Source organism: Schistocerca serialis, chromosome 7, assembly GCF_023864345.2.
Source record: "Schistocerca serialis cubense isolate TAMUIC-IGC-003099 chromosome 7, iqSchSeri2.2, whole genome shotgun sequence".
Lineage (NCBI taxonomy): Eukaryota > Metazoa > Arthropoda > Insecta > Orthoptera > Acrididae > Schistocerca > Schistocerca serialis.
In genome coordinates this window covers 249753917-249778514 of record NC_064644.1, presented here as the reverse complement: position 1 = coordinate 249778514, position 24598 = coordinate 249753917, and the positions used below count along the sequence as shown (strand labels likewise).

At 42.9% G+C, this 24598-nt stretch overlaps 1 protein-coding gene across 1 annotated transcript in view; it reads left to right on the top strand.

The window, feature by feature from the left end:
* The window catches only part of LOC126413000 (cholinesterase 1-like), a 67516-nt gene that overhangs the window by 28997 nt on the left and 13921 nt on the right, over window positions 1-24598 (top strand). The window contains exons 5-7 of the mRNA XM_050082893.1: window positions 2607-2772; window positions 13448-13629; window positions 17929-18058. Of these exons, the coding sequence (XP_049938850.1) occupies window positions 2607-2772; window positions 13448-13629; window positions 17929-18058 (478 nt within the window). The remainder of the gene's footprint in view (window positions 1-2606; window positions 2773-13447; window positions 13630-17928; window positions 18059-24598) is intronic.

Sequence of the window (24598 nt, the reverse complement as noted above, 5' to 3'; positions counted from 1 at the left end):
GTGTAGGCCTACACTTTTACCAGATTTCTGTCAAAATTACGTAAAACACTGAACAAAAACCTTTTAAACTGTGGTTTTGCAAGAACAGTGGCACTAATATTTTTTCAGTCGAAAAAGAACACAATTACCTACAAAAATTTAGAGAAAAGTAGACAAACCAGTCGAAAGGCCAACATCCAAAATTTTATTTATTACGTTGGTAGAAGTATGCAAATCTTTGGACATAAAACCTTGAAAAGGGAAATTTCCAACTTCAACATACATTTATTGTCAATTTATAACCTGTCTGACAAGCATCTCTTGACCGAACTACACGGAAAGTAGTAAGTAGTGCGGCTACTGCAAAAAAACTATGCCAATTTGTCCTCCAGCATTTCAGGTATACACTGAATATCTGTCATTACTTTTAATACCCAAATATGTTTCCGTATATTTGTGCCATCATCAGCAGTATCATGTTTTATTGCGGTCTGGAAATACAAAATCCTTTCCGAAGAAAGTAATGATTGAAAAATTAGACCTACATGTGTTTTAATGTTTTGTAAGTTCTAGATTGCTAAACTTAGTAGGAGCCTGATTAACTAGTCGGATAAGACAGAGATTTGGAAATCAGATTTGAGACTGTAAGATATTACCAGTGGAAGATATGGACTCTGATAATAATTTACATGTTATGAACTGCAGCTGAGAGAACGGTAGAAAAGTGGGAAATTAAGGAGATGGGAGTTGGATAGGTCTAAAGAACCGCTGCTTGTCGTGAATGCCAAATGCAGCGCTTGGCTACAAAAAAAAAAAAAAAAAAAAAAAAGAAAAATTGTTCAAATGGCTCTGAGCACTATGGGAAAGTAATGAATGATCAGTCGCGAATTGGAAACGACAATTAAATCCGATGAAACTTTGGGCAGAAATGTTGGGCTGTGTCTTTTGTATGCTCGTAGATAGCGTCACGTCGCCCTTTCCAGTTCTGAGCGCATAGAGGGCTCGTAAAGACACATAGAAAATAGTATCTCCTGCCTAATATGGGTGCCTTCCGGGAGATTTCCTCTGATTTTATGCAACCCCGCATAACGTAATATCATGCAGTTCCTTCTTCATGACAGATCTCGGACGCACACTGCAACGGTAATGAGGACGCTTCAGCAGCGATTTCGATGGGAAGTGTTTGATCATCCACCGAACAGCCTGGACTTGGCTCCATCGGCTTTTCATCTCAGCTCAAATGAAACGCTGACTACGAAGACAACATTTGGCACAAACAACGAGCCGCAAACCAGCGAAGAAAATTGTCGGAAAGCACAGAAGTCTGCCTTTTACCACGAGGGTATTGGAAAATTGGAGCGGGGACTATGTGAAGAAATTGCTGGAAGGTTGCAAAGTAAAGTTTTTATTTTCAGTGTGGTTTCCATTTCGCAACCGATCGTTCCTTACTTTCCGAATAGCTGCCTAGGTAAAAATACAAGGCTCAGTTGAAAATCGTTGATATGAGAGAGTAAATTTTATTGATGAAAGGTGAAAATTTAAAAACTTAGCAAATCAGTATGGTGAAAGGGAATACAGGAGTCTAAAATCTGATATTGGAAAAAACTGTAAAACGGCTAAGGAGGAACGGCTATAGCACATATACAAAGCTGTAAACCTATGCATAACTGGGGCAGAGACAGGTGCCCCCTATAGGAAAATTAAAGAGACATTTGGAGGAAAACAAGCACCTGTATGGATATCAAGAGCTCCGACAGGAGGCCAGTACGTAGCAAAGAAGGGAAAGTTCAAAGGTATAAGAAGTGTATAGAGGAGCTACACAGGGTGAATTGAACCTTAATACAATATTGAAGAAAGGAAAGAGGACCTATATGAAGATTAGATGGAAGATATGATACTGCGAGAGGAATTTGCCATAGTACTGAAAGACTTAAATGGACTAGAGATGTGAGACAGGTGAAATACACTCTGACTTTAAGAAGAATGTAATGATTCCGATTCCAAAGAAGACATGTACAGACAGTGTGAATAATAACTAACCATCAGTTTACTAAGACATGACTGAAAAATACTGACTTGAACTGTTTCCAGTAGAGTGGTAAAAGTGGTGGAAGCCGAGCTCGGGGAAGATTACTTTAGGTTCTCGAAAAATGGAACACTCAGGACAGTATTGATCCTATTTATCCTAGAAGTTAAGTTGAGAAAGGCAAACCTTTTGTAGATGTAAAAAAAGTTTTCGATAGTGATGACTGAAATACACTCTTGTAAATTATGAGGTTAGCAGACATAAAATACAGGGAGCGAAAGTTTAGTTTCAACTTATACAGAAACCAGCTTGCAGCGTAAGACTCAAAGGACATGAAAAGGAAGCAGCAGTTCAGTAATGAGAGAGACAGGGTTGTAACCTATCCCCGATGTTATTCGGTCTATACACAAGTCTTTCAACTGAACTCTAAAATACGGTTTTTATGTTGTGTGTGTGTGTGTGTGTGTGTGTGTGTGTGTGTGTGTGTGTGTGCGTGTGTGTGGCGCGCAATGTTCGGCTGTCTCCTTGCTTGAGCTTGCGCGTCATTTGAATGTTTTTCTCACTCCCACGACAAATCAAAATGGCGCATCATACGTTTCAGGAAAAGTTTAAGATAAACCACCTGCCATTCAGTCCTGTCATCGAGCCCGAAGTGGAGGACGCCATCGTGACGGAGCATCCGATCAAAGTACTAAAGGAAGGCCGCTTCAACAGGGTTCCCGTGCTCACTGGAGGCACCTCTGGAGAGGGCGTGGGGTTCGTTGTGGGTAAGTCTCTGTGTATCCACCAACCTAGTGCCCTCTCAAGGCGATGTCACGTTCCATTACTGTAGTAACGTACTCCGGCGATGATATTTCAGACTGTGAATGCACAACAGTAAAACAGAAATCATGGGGTGGTCGTGGCAAATGAGCTAGATGCGACTGATTGCTACGGTACCGTGCCATCTCTATAAGTTCCAAGTGGGGCTCTTTGAAACTATCGGCTGTAGAACAACAATTTAGCTGTAGATTTGCTGGGAAGAATGCTTCCTCTGCTAAATACTCACGCTTCCACTAAGGTGTGTGTCGCCTAGTGTCTAGATAAGGACGCGGATAGCACTGAACTTTTCGTGTGCCTTCTGCTTCCGCATAGTCAAATATCTTCCACTACCGTGACACATGTGGCCAAGATGTTACGTGAAGAACGTAATTTCCCTATCCGGTTTGATTTGCACAGAGCCGGAAGGAAAATATTTTATTGGTGGATTACAATTTTCCTTATCCACTGCTAGTGAGATAGTATTATTCGCCAAGTAAGAGAAATTATCCATGATTCCTGGATCACTGTAGCTACCTGACTTTACAACGTAAGAAAATTCCTAATCAGACCACCGGGTGAAAATTTGCACACTGCTGGTACAGCGTACTCTGTAACCCACTTCACTAGTAGTGAAAAGTTTTAGGCACAAGGCAATTTACAGCGTATTTCTAACTCATATTGTGCAGATTGCACAGAGCAAATTAACAGGAAAACATGTACATTATAAACGCTCTAGAATGGGTTTTAGGTGGAGGTAGGCGCACTGAAGTGTGCTAAACTGTAATGTGCCATTCAACAACGAATTACTACCTCTGAAAAAAAACTGGACTCCATATTGAATACAGGGTGCTTATAATAAAATTTTCTCAACTTGAGCCAGTGTAGGCGCAAAACTACTTAACGTATGGCTAGCTAACTTTATAGAAAATGTTCAGACTGTGCGCTGCAGGGTTTTGCTTTGTATGTAGCGTGTCATCGAGTTGCCGTTTGGCGGCAGTGCTCGTGCGGCGAAATAAGGTGGAAACACAAGCATCTGTTGCAGTGAGGCAATATGTTTCTGGACAAGGTGAGCAGGACTTTACTTGTAAAGCAGGTTTATCAAAATAACAGCAGTAGTGTTGCTGTTCTTCCCAAGTCTCGACACATTACAGGAATACGGAGACATCCTCTTTCCGTACCGGGGTTGAATACATGATGCTGAAGTTCGAATTAACTGGCGATTTGGAAATTGTGTCTGGGAGAGGCCGACGGCCAGTTCGGCTACCAACTGTTGAACAAGTTACTGTTGTTTTTGTATCCTCATCGACACTGTGGAGTCTTGTGCCACAGGAATCAAGGGAGAGGATGATGTTTGGTGGCTGGTATCTTCTTTCTCCAATACAACTGCACACATGTAGTAACAGAATTCATTATTTACATGAACAGGAAGCTACTTATCTTTAACACGGTACAACTCCCGCTATGCGATGACTGACAGACGCCAACCTGGAGTGCCAGTTGGTACGTCAGTGACTGAGCCAGTGACTAAGAGACTGTGGTAGTGTTAGTGCTAGTGAACGAGACCCTCCGGTCAGCAGCGACGATCTAAATACTACATGAAGATGGTATCTGTTATTTCGGACATGTCTGACAGAACAGATACCATCTTCATATACATAAGGCTTACCGGCCAATGATCTTCTTCGGCGCCGATGTACATTGCCCGAACTCTCACGGGAATCGGTAGACTGACTGTCGCGAGTAATGAGTGCAATGGGCAGGGGCACTACACATGTAGTGTGTGGACAGCAAGTTGGGAATTTGGGTCTCACGGGGAGCGTACCAGAGATAAGTCCCTGCAGTCGCACTATCCTCTGTGTCCTCTGTGGCTCAGACAGATACAGGGTCTGCCGTGTAAGCAGGAGATCACGGGTTCAAGTCCCAGGTGGGGAACACATTTCCAATTGTCCCCACTGATATTTATCAACGCCTGTAAGCAGCTAAAGGTCTGTATTTCATTGTGCTTTCGATCTAAATGCTTGCCGTGGAGAGGACGTTGGTGGTCTGTTGCTTGCGATTCTATCTATGGCCTGTCCTCTAATAGGCGAGCTTGATCCAGTGCCTACTATCGATATTCTTGCTACATCTTTACCGAACGGAGTGCTGGCGACAGCTTACGCCAGCACAGTTGTCATGGCTTATAATGCTGTATGCAGTGTGCGATCTTCAAGTAGTGCACAACCTGTGTCGTGATAACTGAACATTCCGTGTTTCACAGTTCGAAATGTGCTGTGAACAGTTGTGAAATCGTATCTCTACTATGGTTTCAGGCTGTCGTGAATGCAGGTGGTCCTCACCTTGTGCAACGTTTGTAGCCTGGAATGTAAACGCGATATGCTGTTAACAAATGTTACCTTCTCGTGAGGAAAGTAAAAGACGTTTATTTCAATGATTTATTCGTTATTTCTCTTTCGCGTGCCCTTGTAAGTATTTCCACATAATGTTACTGTTCTGTGATTACTCGTTTTTCATGGCGGCTCTCTCAAGTAGCGAAAGCTTACTTATAACCACCCTCTACATGTCTCCCTATTTGTTTGTCTCCAAGAAGTCTGCTCGCGCCGTCCGCTGAGGCCGCGCGGTTCTAGGCGCTTCAGTCTGGAACCGCGCGCCTGCTTCGGTCGCAGGTTCGAATCCTGCCTCTGTAATGGATGTGTGTGATGTCCTTAGGTCAGTTGGGTTTAAGTAGTTCTAAGTCTAGGGGACTGATGACCACAGATGTTAAATCCGAAAGTGCTCAGAGCCATTTGAACCATTCTTTTGTATTTGCTCGCGGTGGGTTAGTGTACGTTAATAGAATATCATATCACAAGCACAGAAATTTCCATGTGCACAATAGCTGTAAATATGTACCTTTGTACTCAGATGCTTAAGCGAGGGCCCCAAAGCTACTCGCTATTTGAAAATTAGTGGCTTATTTTGATGAAATAACATTAATGAAAGACTTGCATTCACACACTTGCCATATTACATATATATTTTGTAAAATAACAAACAGTCTAACATCATTTTACGTACATGCCAACATGATTCAGGTGCAGCCAGCTAAAAATCATAGACAGCCATAACACACATCATCTGGTTTTCATAACGCACAGCAATCTTCGTATTTTCTCCACGGCTGTTCCACTTAACGGGTAAAAATGTTAGGTATGCCATCGTTTATATGTTGAAATGCTCTCTCGGTAACATTCTTGTTGGCTGAAGGGGACATACCAACATAGAAAAGGCACAGGCTGCAATTTTAAATGGTGTGCCTCAAAGATCGCAAGTCTTTTGATGCGGAATCAATATTTATAATTATTTGAAGTAGGTTTACAAGAAGATGACGTGGGTGACGTTCACAAATAAAGATAAGTAAATTTTCTCTAAAATTAAAATTTTGTAGAATAAAATGATGACGCATGGTATTCAGCTGCTTGATATTACAATTTGCGTGCGATTAACGACCGTGAAGTAATGGATGTTTTAATGTGGTTATATTGATTAATTCGTGGTTTTACTTGCGTTCTGTTGTCTATGCCGAGGTATATGTTGTGTCTGTTCGTCACTTTGATGCTGCAGTCACTTTCAATAAAGACACAAGAGAATTACAGATATTAGCATCTTCTGGGCTTTGATTTACATTAATGGTGCAAGTTGAAAATTAGTTCGAGACCGACTGTCGAACCCGGATCACCCGCTCACTAGGCAAATGCGCTGACCACTATGTCGTTTGGACACAGTGGTCCCTGCAACTATATGGTCTACCCTAGCACGCCTCCCATCACACAGAAATTCTCAATTTATATCACACACTACAGACATAGTGCCCCTGCTGATTAGCCTCATTACTTGCGGCATGTCGTGCAAAAGAACAGACACCATATATATAATTAATGGGCTACAGATCTCCTTTCAGAAAACTGCGTTCTTCTGCACGAAATTAAACATACCAAATTTGAACACAAAATATGGCAAGATCAACAGAGTCACACACTTAGCCTAGGTGAAGTGCTCGAACCGACAGGAAAGGAGAATATTGCCCAGAACACTAGGTTATTGAAAAAGAAGAGAGCCTTATGCAAAACACAGGGTATTTACAAGAAGAACGTATGTCCACCTGCACCAAAATTTGTCACTATAACACTGTAATCAAACCTGAAGCGCTATACGCCAATGAGACACTGATGTTACACACAAAGGCCGCCGCGCGGGATTAGCCGAGCGGTCTCTGGCGCTGCAGTCATAGACTACGCGGCTGGTCCCGGTGGAAGTTCGAGTCCTCCCTCGGGCATGGGTGTGTGTGTTTGTCCTTAGGGTAATTTAGGTTAAGTAGTGTGTAAGATTAGGGACTGATGACCTTAGCAGTTAAGTCCCATAAGATTAAAAAAAAAGAAAACACACACACACAAAGGCCGACCTTGAGAACATTCTAACACAGGAAAGAAAAATAATTAGGAAAATTTTTGCACCAAAACACACGGATGTAGTATATAAGCTTCACTCCAGGGACACCACAGAGAAGTTTTCCAACATCGCAGCGGACATTATAAAAAGACGACTACAATTTTAGGGACACATCAGCAGACTCCAACAGAACAGACTCGCCAACAGAATCTTCAGGTACATCCAGGGATTCAAGACGACTACACTCTGGATGTCACAAGTTAAAACTGATCTGGAAAGACCTCAGACAGATTCAGCGGACGTCATGGACAAAAGCGTCTATAGACACAAGGTGAACAAGTGGGAAGTGATGTCAGAGAAAACAGCGCCTACAGCCGAAAGTCCAAAGTGGACTGTGGACTGAAGGAAGGAAGAGAGCCCTTAATGAACGGATGAGGGACTACTGGAAGAACAGGAAGAACAAGTTGTCGTGAATGTTTCACGTGGTCTGATAAAAGGCCTGTAACGTGTGTAATAATAATAATAATAATAATAATAATAATAATTAATTGGGGCAATGATGGCCAATGATCCCTTCAGCGCAAATGCACACCAGGCTTGAACTCTTCCCAGAACATTTGAGATACCACGAGTAATGAGGCTAATTAGCTGGAGCACTACATCTGTAGTGTGTGGTATAAGTTGAGAAGTTGGGTCTGGTGGGAGGAGTGGTTGTGTAGTACAAGCAGATGAAGTGACTTCTGTGTCCGGATGGCGTAGCGTTAGCGCATCTGCCTCGCAAGCAGGCGCAGATTTTCAACTTGTTCCATCTATGTAAAACAAAGCCTCCTGGTAGTTTATGTCTTTAATTCCCTTTTGTCTTGTACCAAGGTAGTTTGATATTATGTGTCACTCTGACGCTGCATCGCAAATTCTGAAGGTCATCACGTATCAGATGCGCTATATGATTTTGATAAAATAGTACCTCTCGAGGCCTATTGTAACTAGGCCTACTCGTATCTTCCAGTAATGTTAGCATCAGTAGGTTTGTATACAAAAGAAAGAAGTGGAAATTTTATTTCATTAATACACAATTATCAAAACAAATGAATGAATGTAGTGTGCCTGAATTCAAACAAATCAGAGTGCTACTTGTTGTCATAATTATAAACTATGTCGAAATTTAACTGAAAAAGTTTATCTTATGTCTGAGGTAGCTTGCGAAGGTTCCACGTTAGAAACCATCATGAATACTGCCAATGCCAAATTTGTTTCTCAATTGGCTACTGGTGATAACGAACATTCGATCCAACTGAATGAGAACGACAAAGTCTGCCATTTAATAGCCAACACGTAAAATGACATACGGCTAACCAAACCTTAGAGAATGAGACAACAGCATTTCCATGAAAACCAGTCGGTTATTAACCTTTAACATGAAACCGACCTGTTTTGCGCGAAAGAGAGCAGATTTGTTGAATTTTCTTACAGTGCAACGCTACACTCGTCCAACGTGTAAGTCAGGGCCGGCCACAGAGTGCCAGACACCACGTGGGCCAGATGTGTTGGCCGCGAGCGGGTCTCGGCTCAGCCTGCCTCGGCTTCGCTCGTTCCTACCCGGAAGCGCTCGCTAAAGTGCGACATTCCATTTAGAACTGCGGTGTGGTAGTTTTCAGTCGGCACACCTCTCTTCAGGTCGGCAGAATCGTGGTATCAGCGTTGTTTACTTTTCACTATTTCTTCACGATACGATGGACGTTCTAGAGGATGTTTGCACAAAACGAGGCACTCTGGCGATCTATCTTCACATTCCTCTAAAATGAATTGGAATGACAGAAGAGAAGGATGAGAATTCTCAGTATATATTATGCAGTCTGATAATCGACGGAAATGACTTTACAACACCATGTAGAAAGAATTTAAAGATTTAGTTGAAAATGAAAGAGCAACAAACTAAAACCATCACTGGTCGGGGTTTGTTGTTCTGTACATCACGAAACACTCTGACTAAATTTACAAGCGTGGAGTACATGACGATATTGGTCGAACTAACAGTAAAATTTATGAAGTCGCAGATGCAACAGCTTTCGATGGAATTAAACGAAAGAATATGTAGACATTATACAGTAAGATACTCGATACGATTTGAAACGAGACTCGTTCGACCAATCAACATGTTTCCCGTCATAAACAGTCCTATGTTGGTGTTGACTGGCCCAGGCGAGGTGTAATGCTTTGTGTTGTGCAGTCATCAAGGCTACACGAGTAGGCCTTCGGCTCCGAAAGGCCGTATCGGTGATGTTTTGTTGAATGGTTCGCACGCTGACGCTTGTTGATCGCCCAGCACTGAAATCTGCAGCAGTTTCCGGAAAGGTTACACTTCTGTCACGTTGAATGATTCTCTTCAGTCGTCGTTGGTCCTGTTCTTGTAGGATGTTTCTCCAGCCGCAGTGATGTCGGGGATTTGATGTTTTACCGGATTCCTGTTATTCACGGTACACTTGTGAAATGGTCGTACGGGAAAATCTCCACTTCATCGCTGCCTGGGAGTTGATGTGTCCCATCTATCGTGCGGCGACTGTAGCACCATGTTCAAACTCTCTTAAATCTTGATAACCTGTCAACGTAGCAGTAATAACCCATCTAATAACTGCGTCAGGCACTTGTTGTCCTGTATAGGCGTTGCCTATCGGAACGCCGTATTCTGCCTGTTTGCATGCCTCTGTATTTGAATATGCATGCCTATACCAGTTTCTTTGGACTTTCAGTGTATATTATTGCAAAGTACGGTGGTTAAGTCACGGGGAATGCGTGGGACAATTTTTCGATCCGTTATTGTTGAATTCATGAAGGGAAATGGAATGCAAGATGGAACTTAGCACATACAGAATGAACCTCTCATCTTAAGTGGAGTTGATTGCAGACTGCGCGCAGTGAGCCACTTCAAGGTGTGAAACAATTTATTTCTGATTTAGTTGGGATTCAGAAGCAAAATATTGTTGTAGAAGCGACAAATTCTGTCAAAGCCAGTCCAATTCCGTAAACTCACTGGCGATGGAGAAAATGCTCGGCTTGGAACATTAATTGTCGTCTTCATAGAATTACAAGCATAGTTTTCTAAAGGTTTTGAAGACAAATCTGATCCTACAATGGTTTTCCAGCTGTTTTCGAGACCGTTTGCCATTTCAGGTGGAGGAGCTCCTTTGAATGTGCCGTTGTATCTGACTGATCTGCAATGAATTTCCGTTTTAAAGATAAACCCTTTAACACTGAAATTGTCCAGGACATCTACACTGTTTACCTCAAGAAGAGTTCCCACGTCTCCATAACGAGGTCGCAAAAGTTCTTCAACAATTTGATCGAAATTTGTTTGTGAAAGACCTTTTTTCAGTTATGAAACTAAATCAGTCACTATTACATGGCAACGTGAGTACGATAATCCTTGAAATTTTTTGTGTCGCTCATGTGCCGAAAGTTTGTACCAGACAAAATTTATATTATGTTCTCAGTGAGCCAAGAATAATTAAGCAATACTGAAAGTTCTTTTTGTGATCTATGTTGTTGAGAAAAGTGAGATATAAAACCAAATCCTATGCAGTGCGACTGCATTGCCATTTAAATACAACACGTTCGGAGCTTTTCCCTCTCTCTCTCCGGCTCAGATAGCGTAGTGTGGCGGTGAGGGACGTGTGCAGCGAGGCTGAGCGCTATGGCACTCACGCCAGGGCAAGACCCGCGAGCTGAAATCTTTGGCTGCCCATGGTTTAAATGGATGGAGATGGCACACTTATGAAGCCAGTTCTAATGGTTTGTCTGGGAGGGAATGGCGTCGGCTAGGATTCTTTAGTGAAGAAGGATGTGCTGTGCAGCTGAAGAAGGACCAATGACAGTTACAATGTCTTCTTTACTGAGGCTTGTTTACGTTCATTGGTTGACGGCGAAGAGAATATCACGGAGTTCCTAGTGCGACGGCCTCTGGCTGCTGACTGCGCATTCTGCTACTGCTGTTGCAGTAGCTCCTACCTCGTCACCAGGTTTCCGTATTTCCTGCCAGTAGTAAGTGCGGCCGACGGCGGAGAGGACGGGGGCAGGACGCTGTGACGCTGATTACAGTGCAGCCATTATCGTAATGCAGAAATGGAGCGATTTGTTTGACGACCGAATAGGCATGACCATTGGCTTTCGGGCCAAGGATAGAAGCATTTCCAAAACGGGTAAGTTTTTAAACTGTTATCTTGCCACCGTAGTTAATGTGTAACGTGAATGGCAGAATGGCGCTATCCGAAACCGGAGACGAGGGAACGTTTTCGTGGTGTTCTATGGGTAACGTCATTCTGGGAGGCACAATGGATCAACGGTAGACTGCATCTATCCTTGGAGACCATATCCAACCATACTTGCAGTTTATTTTTTCTCGGCACGGCGGCATCCACCAGCAGAACAATGCAACATGTCACACTGCCCGTTGTGTACGTGCGTTGTTCTAAGAGCACCAGGATGAGTTTACCGCGCTCCCCTGGCCACAAAATTTCACGGATTTAAACCCAATCCATACCCTGTGAGACCACCACGATCGAGCTGATGTCGCCACGGACCCTCAACCGAGAAACTAGAGCAACTGGCCACGGTACCAGAGTCAGCGTGGCTCCACATCCCTGTCGGTATGTTCCAGAAGCTCACCGACTATCTTCCTGCAAGTCTCGCAGCGGGATGTGCTGTGAAAGATGACCATTCATACTATTGACAAGTGGCCAAATTAATAGGGGTGGACAATGCATGTGATGAAAACGAGTTATGTTTCGTGTAAGAAGGAGGAACTTCTAATGGCACGTGTCAGAATGCGACAGCCGCAGCATTGTGCCCTATTGAAACTGCGAGTTGTACTTTCCCTATTTTGTTACTCGCATTCGTCGGCAGTGAGACTATCTTTCGAACATGGAACCGACGGGTTCAGGAGGACCAAATTTACGGCAGTGCACGATCCCAATGGCCCCACGTACCTAGCGCCCGAAAGGGCAAAGAGACTGTACGCTCATCGAGGCGTTGTCACACCACCCCTTCAGAAATCTTGAGTCAGGAAATGGGTTGTTTCCAGCAAGACAAGTGTCCACACGAACGACGTCTTCTGTCAGCACAGCAGGCGCTGTTGTGGGTTCCCATGTCGGCAATAAGGGACCGTGTGCACAATGATGCACACACTTATGACACTGACACAGGAGTGGTTCCAGCTCTTCTCTTCAGAAGAGTCCTGCTTCTGGATGCAGCATCACGATGGACGTATCCGTTTGTGAAGGCTCCGAGGAGACTTGCCTGAGTTTTTCATCATTGTGTTACGGATCCAGGACCATAAGTAATGTTATGATGTGCTACTGGGTACACAACTCTGTCAGATCTGTTTCGCATAGCCAGCGCTGTGGCCGAGCGTTTCTAGGCGCTTCAGTCCGGAACCACGCGGCTGCTGCGGTAGCCGGTTCGAATCCTGCCTCTTGTATGGATGTGGGTGATGTTCTTAGGTCAGTTAGGTTTAAGTAGTTCTAAGTCTACGGGACCGATGACATCAGACGTTAAGTCCCATAGTGCTTAGAGTCATTTCAACTATTTGTTTCGCAAAGCCGGTAATTTGGTTAGCTTTCATTTCGGATGTGTCAAGGCTGTTGGCTGTGTGCAAGATAATGGAAGATTGCATGTTGTTCGTGATGTACCGAATTACTTCGTATAAGGGGGTGTTAGACTGTTCCCCTGGCAAGCTCGCAATTTCGACCTCTCACCCACTGAAAAAAATTAGTTTTGCGTTGCTGAGAGACCGACACGTTACCACTTACAGTTACAATGATTGATGAACTTTGGCCCAGAGTTTAATCAGAACGCAGAGCTGTACCCTTATTACTGACACGACATCAGTTCGACGCGATGCTAAGCCAGGTTAGAGACTTTCTATTTACCTGAGATTATCGCTTTGTGTACTAAATTTTGCTGTGTGTATACTCTACAATCAACAACAAATTTTATCATTCATTCTTCCTACTGTACTGTCCACACACAAAAAGTAAAATCTCGTTATTTGCTCTTCTGGGTGCTGCAAATGTAATGGCCAGCTTTTCGATTGCTAAAACACTCTGCTTACATACACAGCAGTGAGTTACAGCTTTGTTCTTGCCGGTAATGTCGTTTCTGCCCGTTTCTGTTTTGTTGGTTTCAGCTATAACATGATCTAATAGCATCTCCGCTGACTTTCAGATGGTGGATACCTGAACGACACCGAGAAGCTACAGACTTTCAACGACAACTTCGAACTGGCCGTTGCGCCTTTGGTGCATCTCCAAACTGAAGACGAACGCATCAACGCCACGTGGAAGTTGCACGACTTCTACTTCGGCCAAGGAGACATCACATTCGACGATGCCCAGAGCTTCGTCAATGTGAGTTTGCTATAAAATATCATCATCAAGGACAGTTGCGACACTGCTATTACTGTTTGTTGAGGGTTTTCATCACCGCTGATCGGTATCATTTTTTCATTTGTGTAGGAACTCTACACATACAGGGAGCGAAAGGCTACTTACAATTTGTACAGAAACCAGATGGCAGTTATAAGAGTCGACAGACATGAAAGGGACGCAGTGGTTGGGAAGGGAGTGAGACAGGGTTGTAGCATCCCCCCGATGTTATTCAATCTGTATATTGAGCAGGCAGTAAAGGAAACAAAATAAATATTCGGAGAACATATTAAAATCCATGGAGAAGAAATTAAACTATGCATTTCTCCGATGACATTGTAATTCTGTCAGAGACAGCAAAGGAGTTGGAAGAGTAGTTGAACGGAATGGATAGTGTCTTGACAGGAGGATATAAGATGAACATCAACAAAAGCAAAACGAGGATAACGGAATGTAGTCGAATTAAGTCGGGTGATGCTGAGGAAATTAGATTAGGAAATGAGATACTTAAAGTAGTAAAGAAGTTTTGCTATTTGGGGAGCAAAATAACTGATGATGGTCGAAGCAGAGAGGACATAAAATGTAGACTGGCAATGGCAAGGAAAGTGTTTCTGAAGAAGAGAAATTTGTTGACATCGAATATAGAACAAAGTGTCAGGAAGTCGTTTCTGAAAGTATTTGTATGGAGTGTAGCTATGTATGGAAGTGAAACGTGGACGATAAATAGTTTAGACAAGAAGAGAATAGAAGCTTTCGAAATATGGTGCTACAGAAGAATGTTGAAGATTAGATGAGTAGATCACATAACTAATGAGGAGGCATTGAATAGGATTGGGGAGAAGAGACGTTTGTGGCACAACTTTACTAGAAGAAGGGATCAGTAGGTAGGACATGTTCTGAGGCATCAAGGGATCACCAATTTAATATTGGAGGGTAGCTTGGAGGGTAAAAATCGTAGAGGGAGACCAAGAGATGAATACACTAAACAGATTCAGAAGGATGTAGGTTGCAGTAGGTACTGGGAGATGAAGAACCTTGCACAGGATAAAGTAGCATGGAGAGCTGCATCAAACCAGTCTCAGGACTGAAGACCACAACAACAACAACAACAGGAACTCTACAACATTCAGATTTACTTCCGTGCCTAATTATGTTATTACATCATTCTTCCTGATGTTTTCTCCCCTCCTTGTTGGCTTTTTATATCAAGATGCTTAGTAACATTCTCATTATAAATGGGTGGACTAAAATATGTAAACATAAAAAGCACAACACATTACCTTGCTTACTTAGGTGCAGGAAAGCAATTTCCATTCTAAAGAGCCTCCAGTAGTCCTGGAATGGATACACACAAGCCCTGTATAGTTTTCAAGGAAATATTACACCATTCGTCCTGCAAAGTAGCGGCAAATTCAGGTAACGATGATGGAGCTGGATAGCGATCACGCACCTTTGTCTCCAAGGTAGACCACAAAGGCTCAGAAACATTGAGATATGGTGACTGTGATGGCCAGGGTACAGTTCACCTTCATGCTCACCAGTCCTGAGCGATGCAAGCTGTGTGGGCACGGACCCTATCATCTTGGAACACAGCATCACTCTTACGGAAAGAATATTGTACCATGGAATAGACCCGATCAGCCAAAATGGTCACGTAATCCTTGGCACTAATGCGACCCTGAACAGTAATCACGGGGCCAATGAGTATGGCTGCCGAAATCATCACCTAACCCCTGCCATCGGATCAAAGGATAGTCTTCCGTTACTCCACAGTCCAGATTTTATGGCTTCGGCACCACGTTTTCGAACGACAGGCATTTGAAAGAAGGATGTGATGTTACGGAATTCCAACTTTCCTTGCAATTTCCAGCTAATGGAACTTCCTTCCTGTTGTAACTCTCCAGGCTTTCCCGGCGAGATCTTAACATGTGGAATAATCGGGTCTACTGCAGGATGTTTGTGTCGCTCTGGCACAATATTTCGGCCACGTAACTCGTTGCCTTCTGCAGGTGCTACCGTATTGGAGGATCTTGTCCAGTATTTATGCCCAGAGGGCGCTGGGCACTCTGCCGTCAGCGCCCGCCTGGCGCTGCTAGTCTCTTCCCCGGTGCTCCCTCGGACGTCCGCGCCCCACTTGGTCGCCATCTGTGGCAGCTCTCTCAGGCCCGTCCTGTGTCGGGCGCTCTGTTGGCGCGGACGGCAAACAGAGCGCCCAGCGCCCTCTGGGCATAAATACTGGACAAGATCCTCCCTTCGTGTTGGTTTGGCGCTGACAGGATTTGCGAATGCGACATCCACATCTGCAGTGTCTTTTGCAGCTGTCGTCGTGTTATTTTCAGTTGGAATTTGCTTCAGTGACCGCTCATCACGATCACTCAACATACACTTTTCTCGGGCGTTGTATCATAGCGGATGATGCTTTTCTGCTTTCCCTGTATTCGGTATTTAGCTTCGATACGCTCCCTCTTCAAACAACTCATACTTCAGCTAGCTTGGTTACGGAAGCACCCACCATAGGAACATCAACAATTTGCCGACGTCGAAATCACTTAGCTATGTACTCACTACCACACAGAATACTGTTATGGTCAGAAAGACACTTCCAATGTCTTGAGGACATTGCACAGGCGCCATTTGTGGTCAAATAGAACAGTGTCACTTGCAGGATTCGCTAGCAGCTGCATTTGTGTTGAACCATACATTTCTGACGGTGTTTCCATATTTTTGGCCACATTCGAACTGTATTTTTGTTCGTACTGGATATTCCAAAGATGGAAATTCAGAAGCACAGCTGAATTTAAATGTCTCAGTTTTGAGACAGAGTGATCACTGTCGCAATCAAAATGGGTTATACTTACACATGTTAAACTTCTGAGTCTGTGACTCCCTGCCGTTATTTAATAGGGGCAACTGATCACACCTGGCCCTTATTCCTTCACCAGATACTCCAGTGCTTCCCAAAACAGGTGAAGGCAAATGTTAGGTTCGTTCCTTAAGCAAGACTAGAACGACATTTCCTTACCTAGTCAGACCGTGTGCTTTCTGATCCCCCAGACTTCAACAGTACGTTAAATCCATATGCTGTTCCCTACTACACGATCCAGTCACATGAATGTGACCATCGCCTGCGTTCGATGTCAACGTGCATTGACCACTCACAGATGATAAACGCCAGCACTAGCAGTGGTTTATAAAGCGAGTCGGGAGAATATGGTGGCAAGCAGTGATGTCTTTGTCGTAATACGGAAGCGGAGATATTTACCTGACGTACAAAATCTTGTGATCATTGGCTTGCGAGTCAAGGATGGAAACATTTCCGTAACAGCTAAGTCTGTAAGCTGTTTGCGTGTCAACGTGGATAAAGTTTACCCTGCATGGCGCCGAGGCAGCTGTAGTACACCACGAGCCATATATGACAGGGGTGAACGATGGCTGCGGACATGTGTATGGGCGAAGAAAAGTGCAACTGTTGAACAACTGACCGCCTACATTAACAAAGGGGTAACCAACATTGACTCCGCAATGGCCGCTCAACAAACGTTGCTGCGTAGCAGGTGCCTGTTTCATGCACCCATGCTGACTATTGTCCATCGGCGACAAAGGCATCTACCAGCAGGACAGTACGGCAACTGGACATCCACTGAGTAACGTCAAGTGGCCTTTCCAGATGAATAACGTTTTATACTTCATTGGGTAAATGGCCGTTGTCGTGTACGCGTCAAACGTCCGAATGCTAACACCCCGCAGGAGTTATGATCTCGAGAATGTTTTGTTGATGTTCCCTAGGTGGTCTCGTCATTCTAGAAAGCAATTTCCTCGACACGATGACATCTACCAGCAGAACAATGCAACGTATCACACAGCTCGCAGTGTAAGTGCGTGGTTCGAACAGCGCCTGCATGAGTTTACCGAACTTCCTTGGCCGCCGAACTGCCCGGATTTAAACCCTATCGAGAATCTGCCGGACTACCTCAATTGGCCTGTTCGCGCCATGGATTCTCAGTCAAGAAATCTTGTGCAGCCCGCTACACGCTGGAGTTGGCATGGATCCAAATCCCTGTTGGTATCTTCCAGAACTTCACTGACCCACTTTCTCCAAGTCCCGCAGCGATCCGTGCTGAAAATCGTGTTTATTCAGGTTTTTTACGGGTGTTCACATTAATGTGGCCGGACAGTGTACAAATGACTACGCTGGGTATATTTTCCTAACTCCTGCAGGATTACTCTGTAGACTCCTTTTGTGCAGGGGGCACCGACCTAGTGTCCTGGTGTGTGTTGCAGCTGGTGACGGACCTCTCGTTCTCAGAGCCGACAGACTCGCTGGTGCGGTACGTGTCGCAGCTCTCGGACCAGCCCGTCTACTACTACGAGTTCGATTACCGCGGCGAGGTGCTCGGTAACACCACCTATGGTAAGCCGCTTATTCATTACACTACAAGCACATTATGGCTTTCAGACAAGGGACCAGAGATTCTATCTTTATTGAAGGAGATTCTTTGAGGTTTGTAGCTTCATTGGATAAGCGAAGGAAGGCGAAGACCACAGTGCACCAGGACATAATTAAATAAGGTATTTCAGTAACACGTAGGTCCTCCATTCAAGAATTGTGCATTGTCTACGTCCTGTCTCTAGACGCTACTTTCGCCGGTGGCATCACTTTACAATTTAGAGAAACGTCAAACTTCAGTAATTCCGCAAGAAATTTTGAAAGCTGATCCTCAGTATTGGTAAAGAGGATTTTTAATGTTCCTTCTCATGGAAAAGCTGCTTATAAACTGTTTGTTTGTTTCGCCCATCTCAGATATCTTTACGTAGAGCTAGATATGCGAAATGCCAAGGTATGGGGATTGTGGGATCACGTGCGAAGTGTATAAGCTGTAGTGCAGCTGTTTTTTAAGTGTGGTGTTGAATGTCTACCAGTTTTACTTTTATAAGTGGGAAGAGAACACCTAGTGATACAATCTCAGAGTAGCAAACTCACCAACAGACTAGAGATATAGAGAACTTGCTATTCCACTGCAAATCTTCTGAGACAAACGATATAAATTATGATAAATGGTTGCTGAAGAGACTAACTTTCAGCCTTCTATAAGTATGCATTTATCCACTTCACAGTGCTCTGTGAATAATGCTGAAGAAAATAAACCTGAAAACTTTGCATCCTGCAAAGAAAATACACTGTCGTGGTGGAAGGGAACAAAATTTCAATGTCAGGAGACAAGACCGAATGAAAAATACTACAAACTTTTGGCGCAAGTAAACCTTAGACTGTGTTAAACGTGGGCAGATGTTTAGTCGAGAACGTATTTTCTGCCTTATGATTACCCTCGTAATATAGTGAGCAGAATCCATTCGAACTTATTTTGAACATAATCAATCACAATATGTCACAATGAAATATCTAAATATTTTTGAGTGGAATGTTTGAAGCACGCTATGAAAAGCAATAATAAACAAGTAACGGTAGATGATTGTGTCTAACTATGAATACACAGTAAGAAAACGAAAAAGGATAGCTTGCCTACTGATGCTTTGATAAAGCAGGAACTCTAACAGCTGTAACTTGAAAGCAGAAATGAAAATAGTGGTCAAGATCCAGATATTGTCATATCGAACTGCTTGGAAGTTCTACCAATACGGTAACAAGGCGACTTGTACAGTTGATTTCCTTCACAATTTAAAGACTTAAGATTTGCTGAAGATTTTACGACTAAGAACAGTACTCAATAAAAATGCTTGTCGGAAGGTAGTATGGTTGTTGTTACGGTTTGCAATCGTGCAACATTACGCTAATATTTCAGCAGTGCTTGCAAGTGAAGTGTCCTTGCCCCACCGCTCCTACGTCAACACAGGTATTCTCGCTAACCACCTATAAACATATGCCAGTCAAGCTATGTCTGACTCGCAATCTGACCGTTTATTGTTATTTTACAACCCTGTAATCAGAGTAACAGGCTTAAATAGCGTAGCTTGGCGCCAATACAGTTCTGTTCCATCACGACAATTAACAGTGATACGCGGTCTTCCAGTAGACCCTGCCTATCGCTTCAATGTGACGAACAGTAGCTCCATCGAGATGCTATTAAGTTTCAGCGACATCATCTATGACTGACAGCCGCAGCAACAAATGCGTATGCGACTCCGAGTTCGAGTCCCAGTTCCAGACAGGTTTAGCTTTCCAGGAAGTTTCAACTTTGTATAAGCTCGAAAATGGTGGAACAGAGGGCATTAAGCCCTTTTTTCATACATTTTAACATACTATCAACCACATTACAGTGCTAAGCTGTACCTATTTCCAGATATTAAGATCATGCGACATGTGTTGTAACTATCGTAGAAAAAGAGCAGTGCTTATTAAGGGGAAGCACCAGGAAATGACTCATAAATAATATCTTGAGTGACGTCTTCCGTAGTAATGACGTGCCGTAAATCGTAGCCACGTTACATTATCACGTCGATAATGATGAAACTATCAGTGGTCAACACGGTGGACACAGTCCGAGAATGATATTTGTAGCTCAAGACAGATACACCGTTCTTAATGTTAGACCACTCGGCTGGCATTTGATCTATTCCATGCTACAAGAAATCACACACACACACACACACACACACACACACACACACACACCGACAGGGACACAGGCAGTGACATCAGAAAATAATAATAATAATAATTAATAATAAAAACCACCAATTTACAGTGTGATACAGTGGGGTCAGCATGGTCCCCAATTAAAAATTGTTCCAATTTCACTCCTGGCTAACTTTAGAGATATCTGTTGTACCGTTAATGAGTGACAAATTGACAGTCCTATCATACAAATATCCGAGGCTAACAATTTGTAGAAATGTAATATGGAGCTAAAACCTTTGCTCACTTGGTCGTGACGGAAATGCCAGACTGTGATTTATATCAACCAGCCCCTTCCCTTTTTTAAAGTCCCTAACGTATCTACCAGATCACGGAATCAAACATTCCAGGCTCCGATGGGTAGAAGTCCAGTTCTGTTTGTCCCGATGACGACATCCTCCTGTGGAGCCTCCGCTCGGAGATCTGAATGGGAGTTATCTTGCCTCCAGAATATTTTACCAAAGTGGATACCATCTTCATTAAAAAAATGTACTAAAGCTAAATGCCATCAGAAAAAGTGATGCTGTAATACCTCATTGCTTTCAGCCGTTCGCAATATCAGCACGGAAAGGCTACGTTAGCTAATGTCACGTGGCCAGATCAGTCACTCATACAAGCTGTTGGTCCCGCAACTTCTGAAAAGTCTACTGCCCCTCATAAGGAACTCAGCATTAGTCTGATACCCTTCTGATGTAATAAATTTGGAGCCATTACTCTCCAGGATACCCTCTTACCTTTATTCTATATTTTCACGGAAAATTTTACCATCATTAACAGTGTCACTTGAAAACGCCAAAATGCCATAACAAGATTGCCGTGATACGCATATAAGGAATTAATAACATAACAATAAAAAAGTAGCAAAAACTTCGAAATTTTTTTTTGGTAATATGTTGTTCTTCGACCTAATACATGCTGCGTGCTCATCAGATAGAGAACTTTTCAATTTAACACCTACTCATTTGTCATGAAGTTTAGACGTTTCCACCACTACTCCCCTCGAGGACCTTCTACTCACCTCCTCCAAATATTTTTTGCACAAAATGAAAGATTCTACTTTTGTGCTTTTACTCAGACCCGTTCATGACTTATACCAAGTTCCTGACATTCACGAAATTGTTCTCAAATCTCACAAAATGTAGAACGTATAAACAGGTACACGATTAATTTATATTTTCACCTATGAGTAGTATTCGACTTAATCAATCACAATAAATAATGAACACATTTAGATATCCGATAAAATTTTAAAAAAATATTAGCGATAACGATGTTGTACAATCAGGTCTGCCACCATTCTGAAACGTCCTCCTCCCATAGGACACCACAGCGGGGCGCGGAGCTTCGGCCAGAAGGCTGGGGCACAGATTGTCATTCAGGTACTGCAGGGTCTCGCTGCTCCTACTTTTGTCAATCAACATTTGAGAAAGTACTGACGGCATTGATATGCGCAACAGCTCACCTCTATGGGCCAGCGGGTGGTTTTCCGAGGTCAGGCACCACGAAAAGTTGACGTTGGCTCCAAGTAGCACACCACAAACAGATGGACGAACCGAATAGCAGCCCAAGTCAGGCCGAGATGACTCTTCCTCAACTACCATATGTGCCGTTGTTGTTCCTCAATGTAGCGCTTAAGATGATGTTAGCGGCTGTTATTTCGAGTAAAATCCAATGAAATGATATAACCTCTGGACGAACTGAGTTCTCCCTACTTTCATTCATTTTTTATTTGTAAAACATTTTTCTTTCTCCTTTATCGTATTCCCTGAACAGAACCATAAAAGACTAAAGAAGCAGAGACCAGCACATCATAGGTGTACACCAAAGCGTAGGGCTCGAGGCAGGGATATGCTGAATGAAACGTGTATGGTTCTCAAGAGCCTTCCACGACTAAGGGAGCAGAATATTATTGAAAGATGTTACATAATACCCAGACAACTTCCAGTCGTATGTAAAAGCCGTAGTTGTACTAAGATTAGTGTTCAAACACTCATGAACGAGATGAAGGCTGAAATTGGGATAGAAAAACAAAAACAGAAACGCTGGACTCTGTTTCCACATGTTCCTTTACAAATTAAATGTCCGGAGACTTGCACTTGTTTAATTCTTTCACCATTACTAAATGAATCCTATAGATATTAGCGTCACTGGTGTTCGAAAACAAGCTCCAGCACCCGAAAGAATACTTGTTACATTATATACCAAATTTTCGACTGAGTTATCGTCTTTCTTAAGCATAAAATATCTCAGATGCATCGAACAAATAACTGTATCCAATGGAAGGCAGTACATGTCACATCCGTCTACAGTAACGGTAGCAGAAATGATCCGCGAAACTATTGTTCAGCATACGTGAATTACATTTGTTGTATATACTTAGAACATATGCTCAACTCAACTGTAATTTGGTATCTAGAACAGAACGACCTCGTCCATGCCAGCCAGCATGGACTCCGAAATCATCTGACGTGAGAAACCAAACTCGCACCTTACTCACGTGACTTGCTAGAAGCCATGGATAAATGCAGTCAGGTGGATACAGTAATTCTCGATTTCCGAAAAGTCTCTCACTCAGTATCACGTTTGTGCTTATTATCAAACGCACGGTCGTGTTGGTTATCAAGCAAAATTTGTGACTAGACTAAGTTTGTTGGTAGAGAGGAGGCAGTATGTTATCTTCGATGTAGAGTCATCGATAGATGATGAAGTAACTTCGCGTGTGCCCGAGGGAAGTGTGGTGGGACTATTGTGGTTCATGTTGTGTATTAATGGCTCTGCAGATGATGTAAATGTTAACATCACAGTTTTCGCAGATGACGGAATTATCTATAATGCCCTACTGTACATAATTATTCAGTTTGGTCTTTATAAGATTTCAGAGTAATGCAGAGATTGAACACTTGCGTGAAACGTTCAGGAATTGTATAATAGTGCGTTCCTCGAAACAAGAAACATTGTAATGAATAGAGTATCAATGTGTCACAAGCGGAATCGGTCAACTCATACACACATCAAGGTATAACATTTTGTAAGATTATAACATGGAATGATAACATAGGCTGAGTCATGGGTAAAAACACTTCAGTTTATTGGTAGAATACTGGAGAAATGCAGTCGATCTACAAAGGAGATTGCTCAAGTGTGTGGGACGCAAACCAAACAGGACTAACAGGGGAAATTGAACGTACACAGCGAAGGGCAGAACGAATGGTCACAGATGTGTTTCCCACCTGCGAGAGTGTCACAGGGATGCAAATGAAACTGAACTGGTAGACACTTGAAGACAGAAACAAACTATCCAACGGAAGTTTGCTTAATTGTTCAAAGTTTTAAGAATCAGCGTCAAATGATAAACTTAACGTAGACCTCGAGAGGACAAAATTAGAGAAATTTCAGCGCGCACACAGCTATTTAAACAATAATTCTTGCCACACTGCATACATATATGGAAAGGTAAGAAGATATAACGGGAATAAGACCTAACAACATGTACAACAGAATGTTCCTTCCTCCATTCATTTCGCAGTGATTTACGAAGTTCGACTGTAGAGGCAGATGAAATTAAAAAAGGAAAGCCACAAACATCATGGTAAGTAAATAAGCTTTTACAGCACAAATCGAACTCACTGCTTAAATGCACACTTCTCTTGTCCAGTAGAGACATGTATTTGTTTGATGATATGCACAAAACAGCACCGGGTAAGTGCTGGAGATACAGATCTAGACTCATAAATCCTGGGTTAAATAATTTACTGCTTGATAGCTGTCAATGTGCAAAACTATTTCTTCACCGGACGCTGCGTCGTAGCTCTGTACCTGCACGAAGTTTGTGCTAGAGCAATTGGCAAGTCCATTGCCTCAATTATACTCGCAACAGAACTTGTAAAAATACTCAAGCTGTAAAGGATGTATATTCTAAGATACAGATTCGTGTGGTATCGATATTCTAAGCTATATCCGGATGTCTAACTAACCTTCTGATACTTGTCCTCTTACTTTCCACGTTCGAATGAGATTTTATACTTCGTGTTTCACGAAAGTAAAATTGTTATCAAGATGTGTGCTTAGTGGCCAAGTACTTCTATAGATACGGGATCCAGATTACTGGTTTTAAATCTCCGTCTCTCATGTATTCTCAAATTGTACTCGTAGTTCCACAACTTTTCAGGCTGAACTGCAGTTATCAAGCGTCTCTAACTTTTCTGCACAGGAATTACTATGCAGTGACGAATGTATCACTCTGATCGGAATGTTTCTGGTTACGTCTCTTTAAATTCGAAATCTACGTGTTGAGTGTAAGTACAGAAATGAACGATG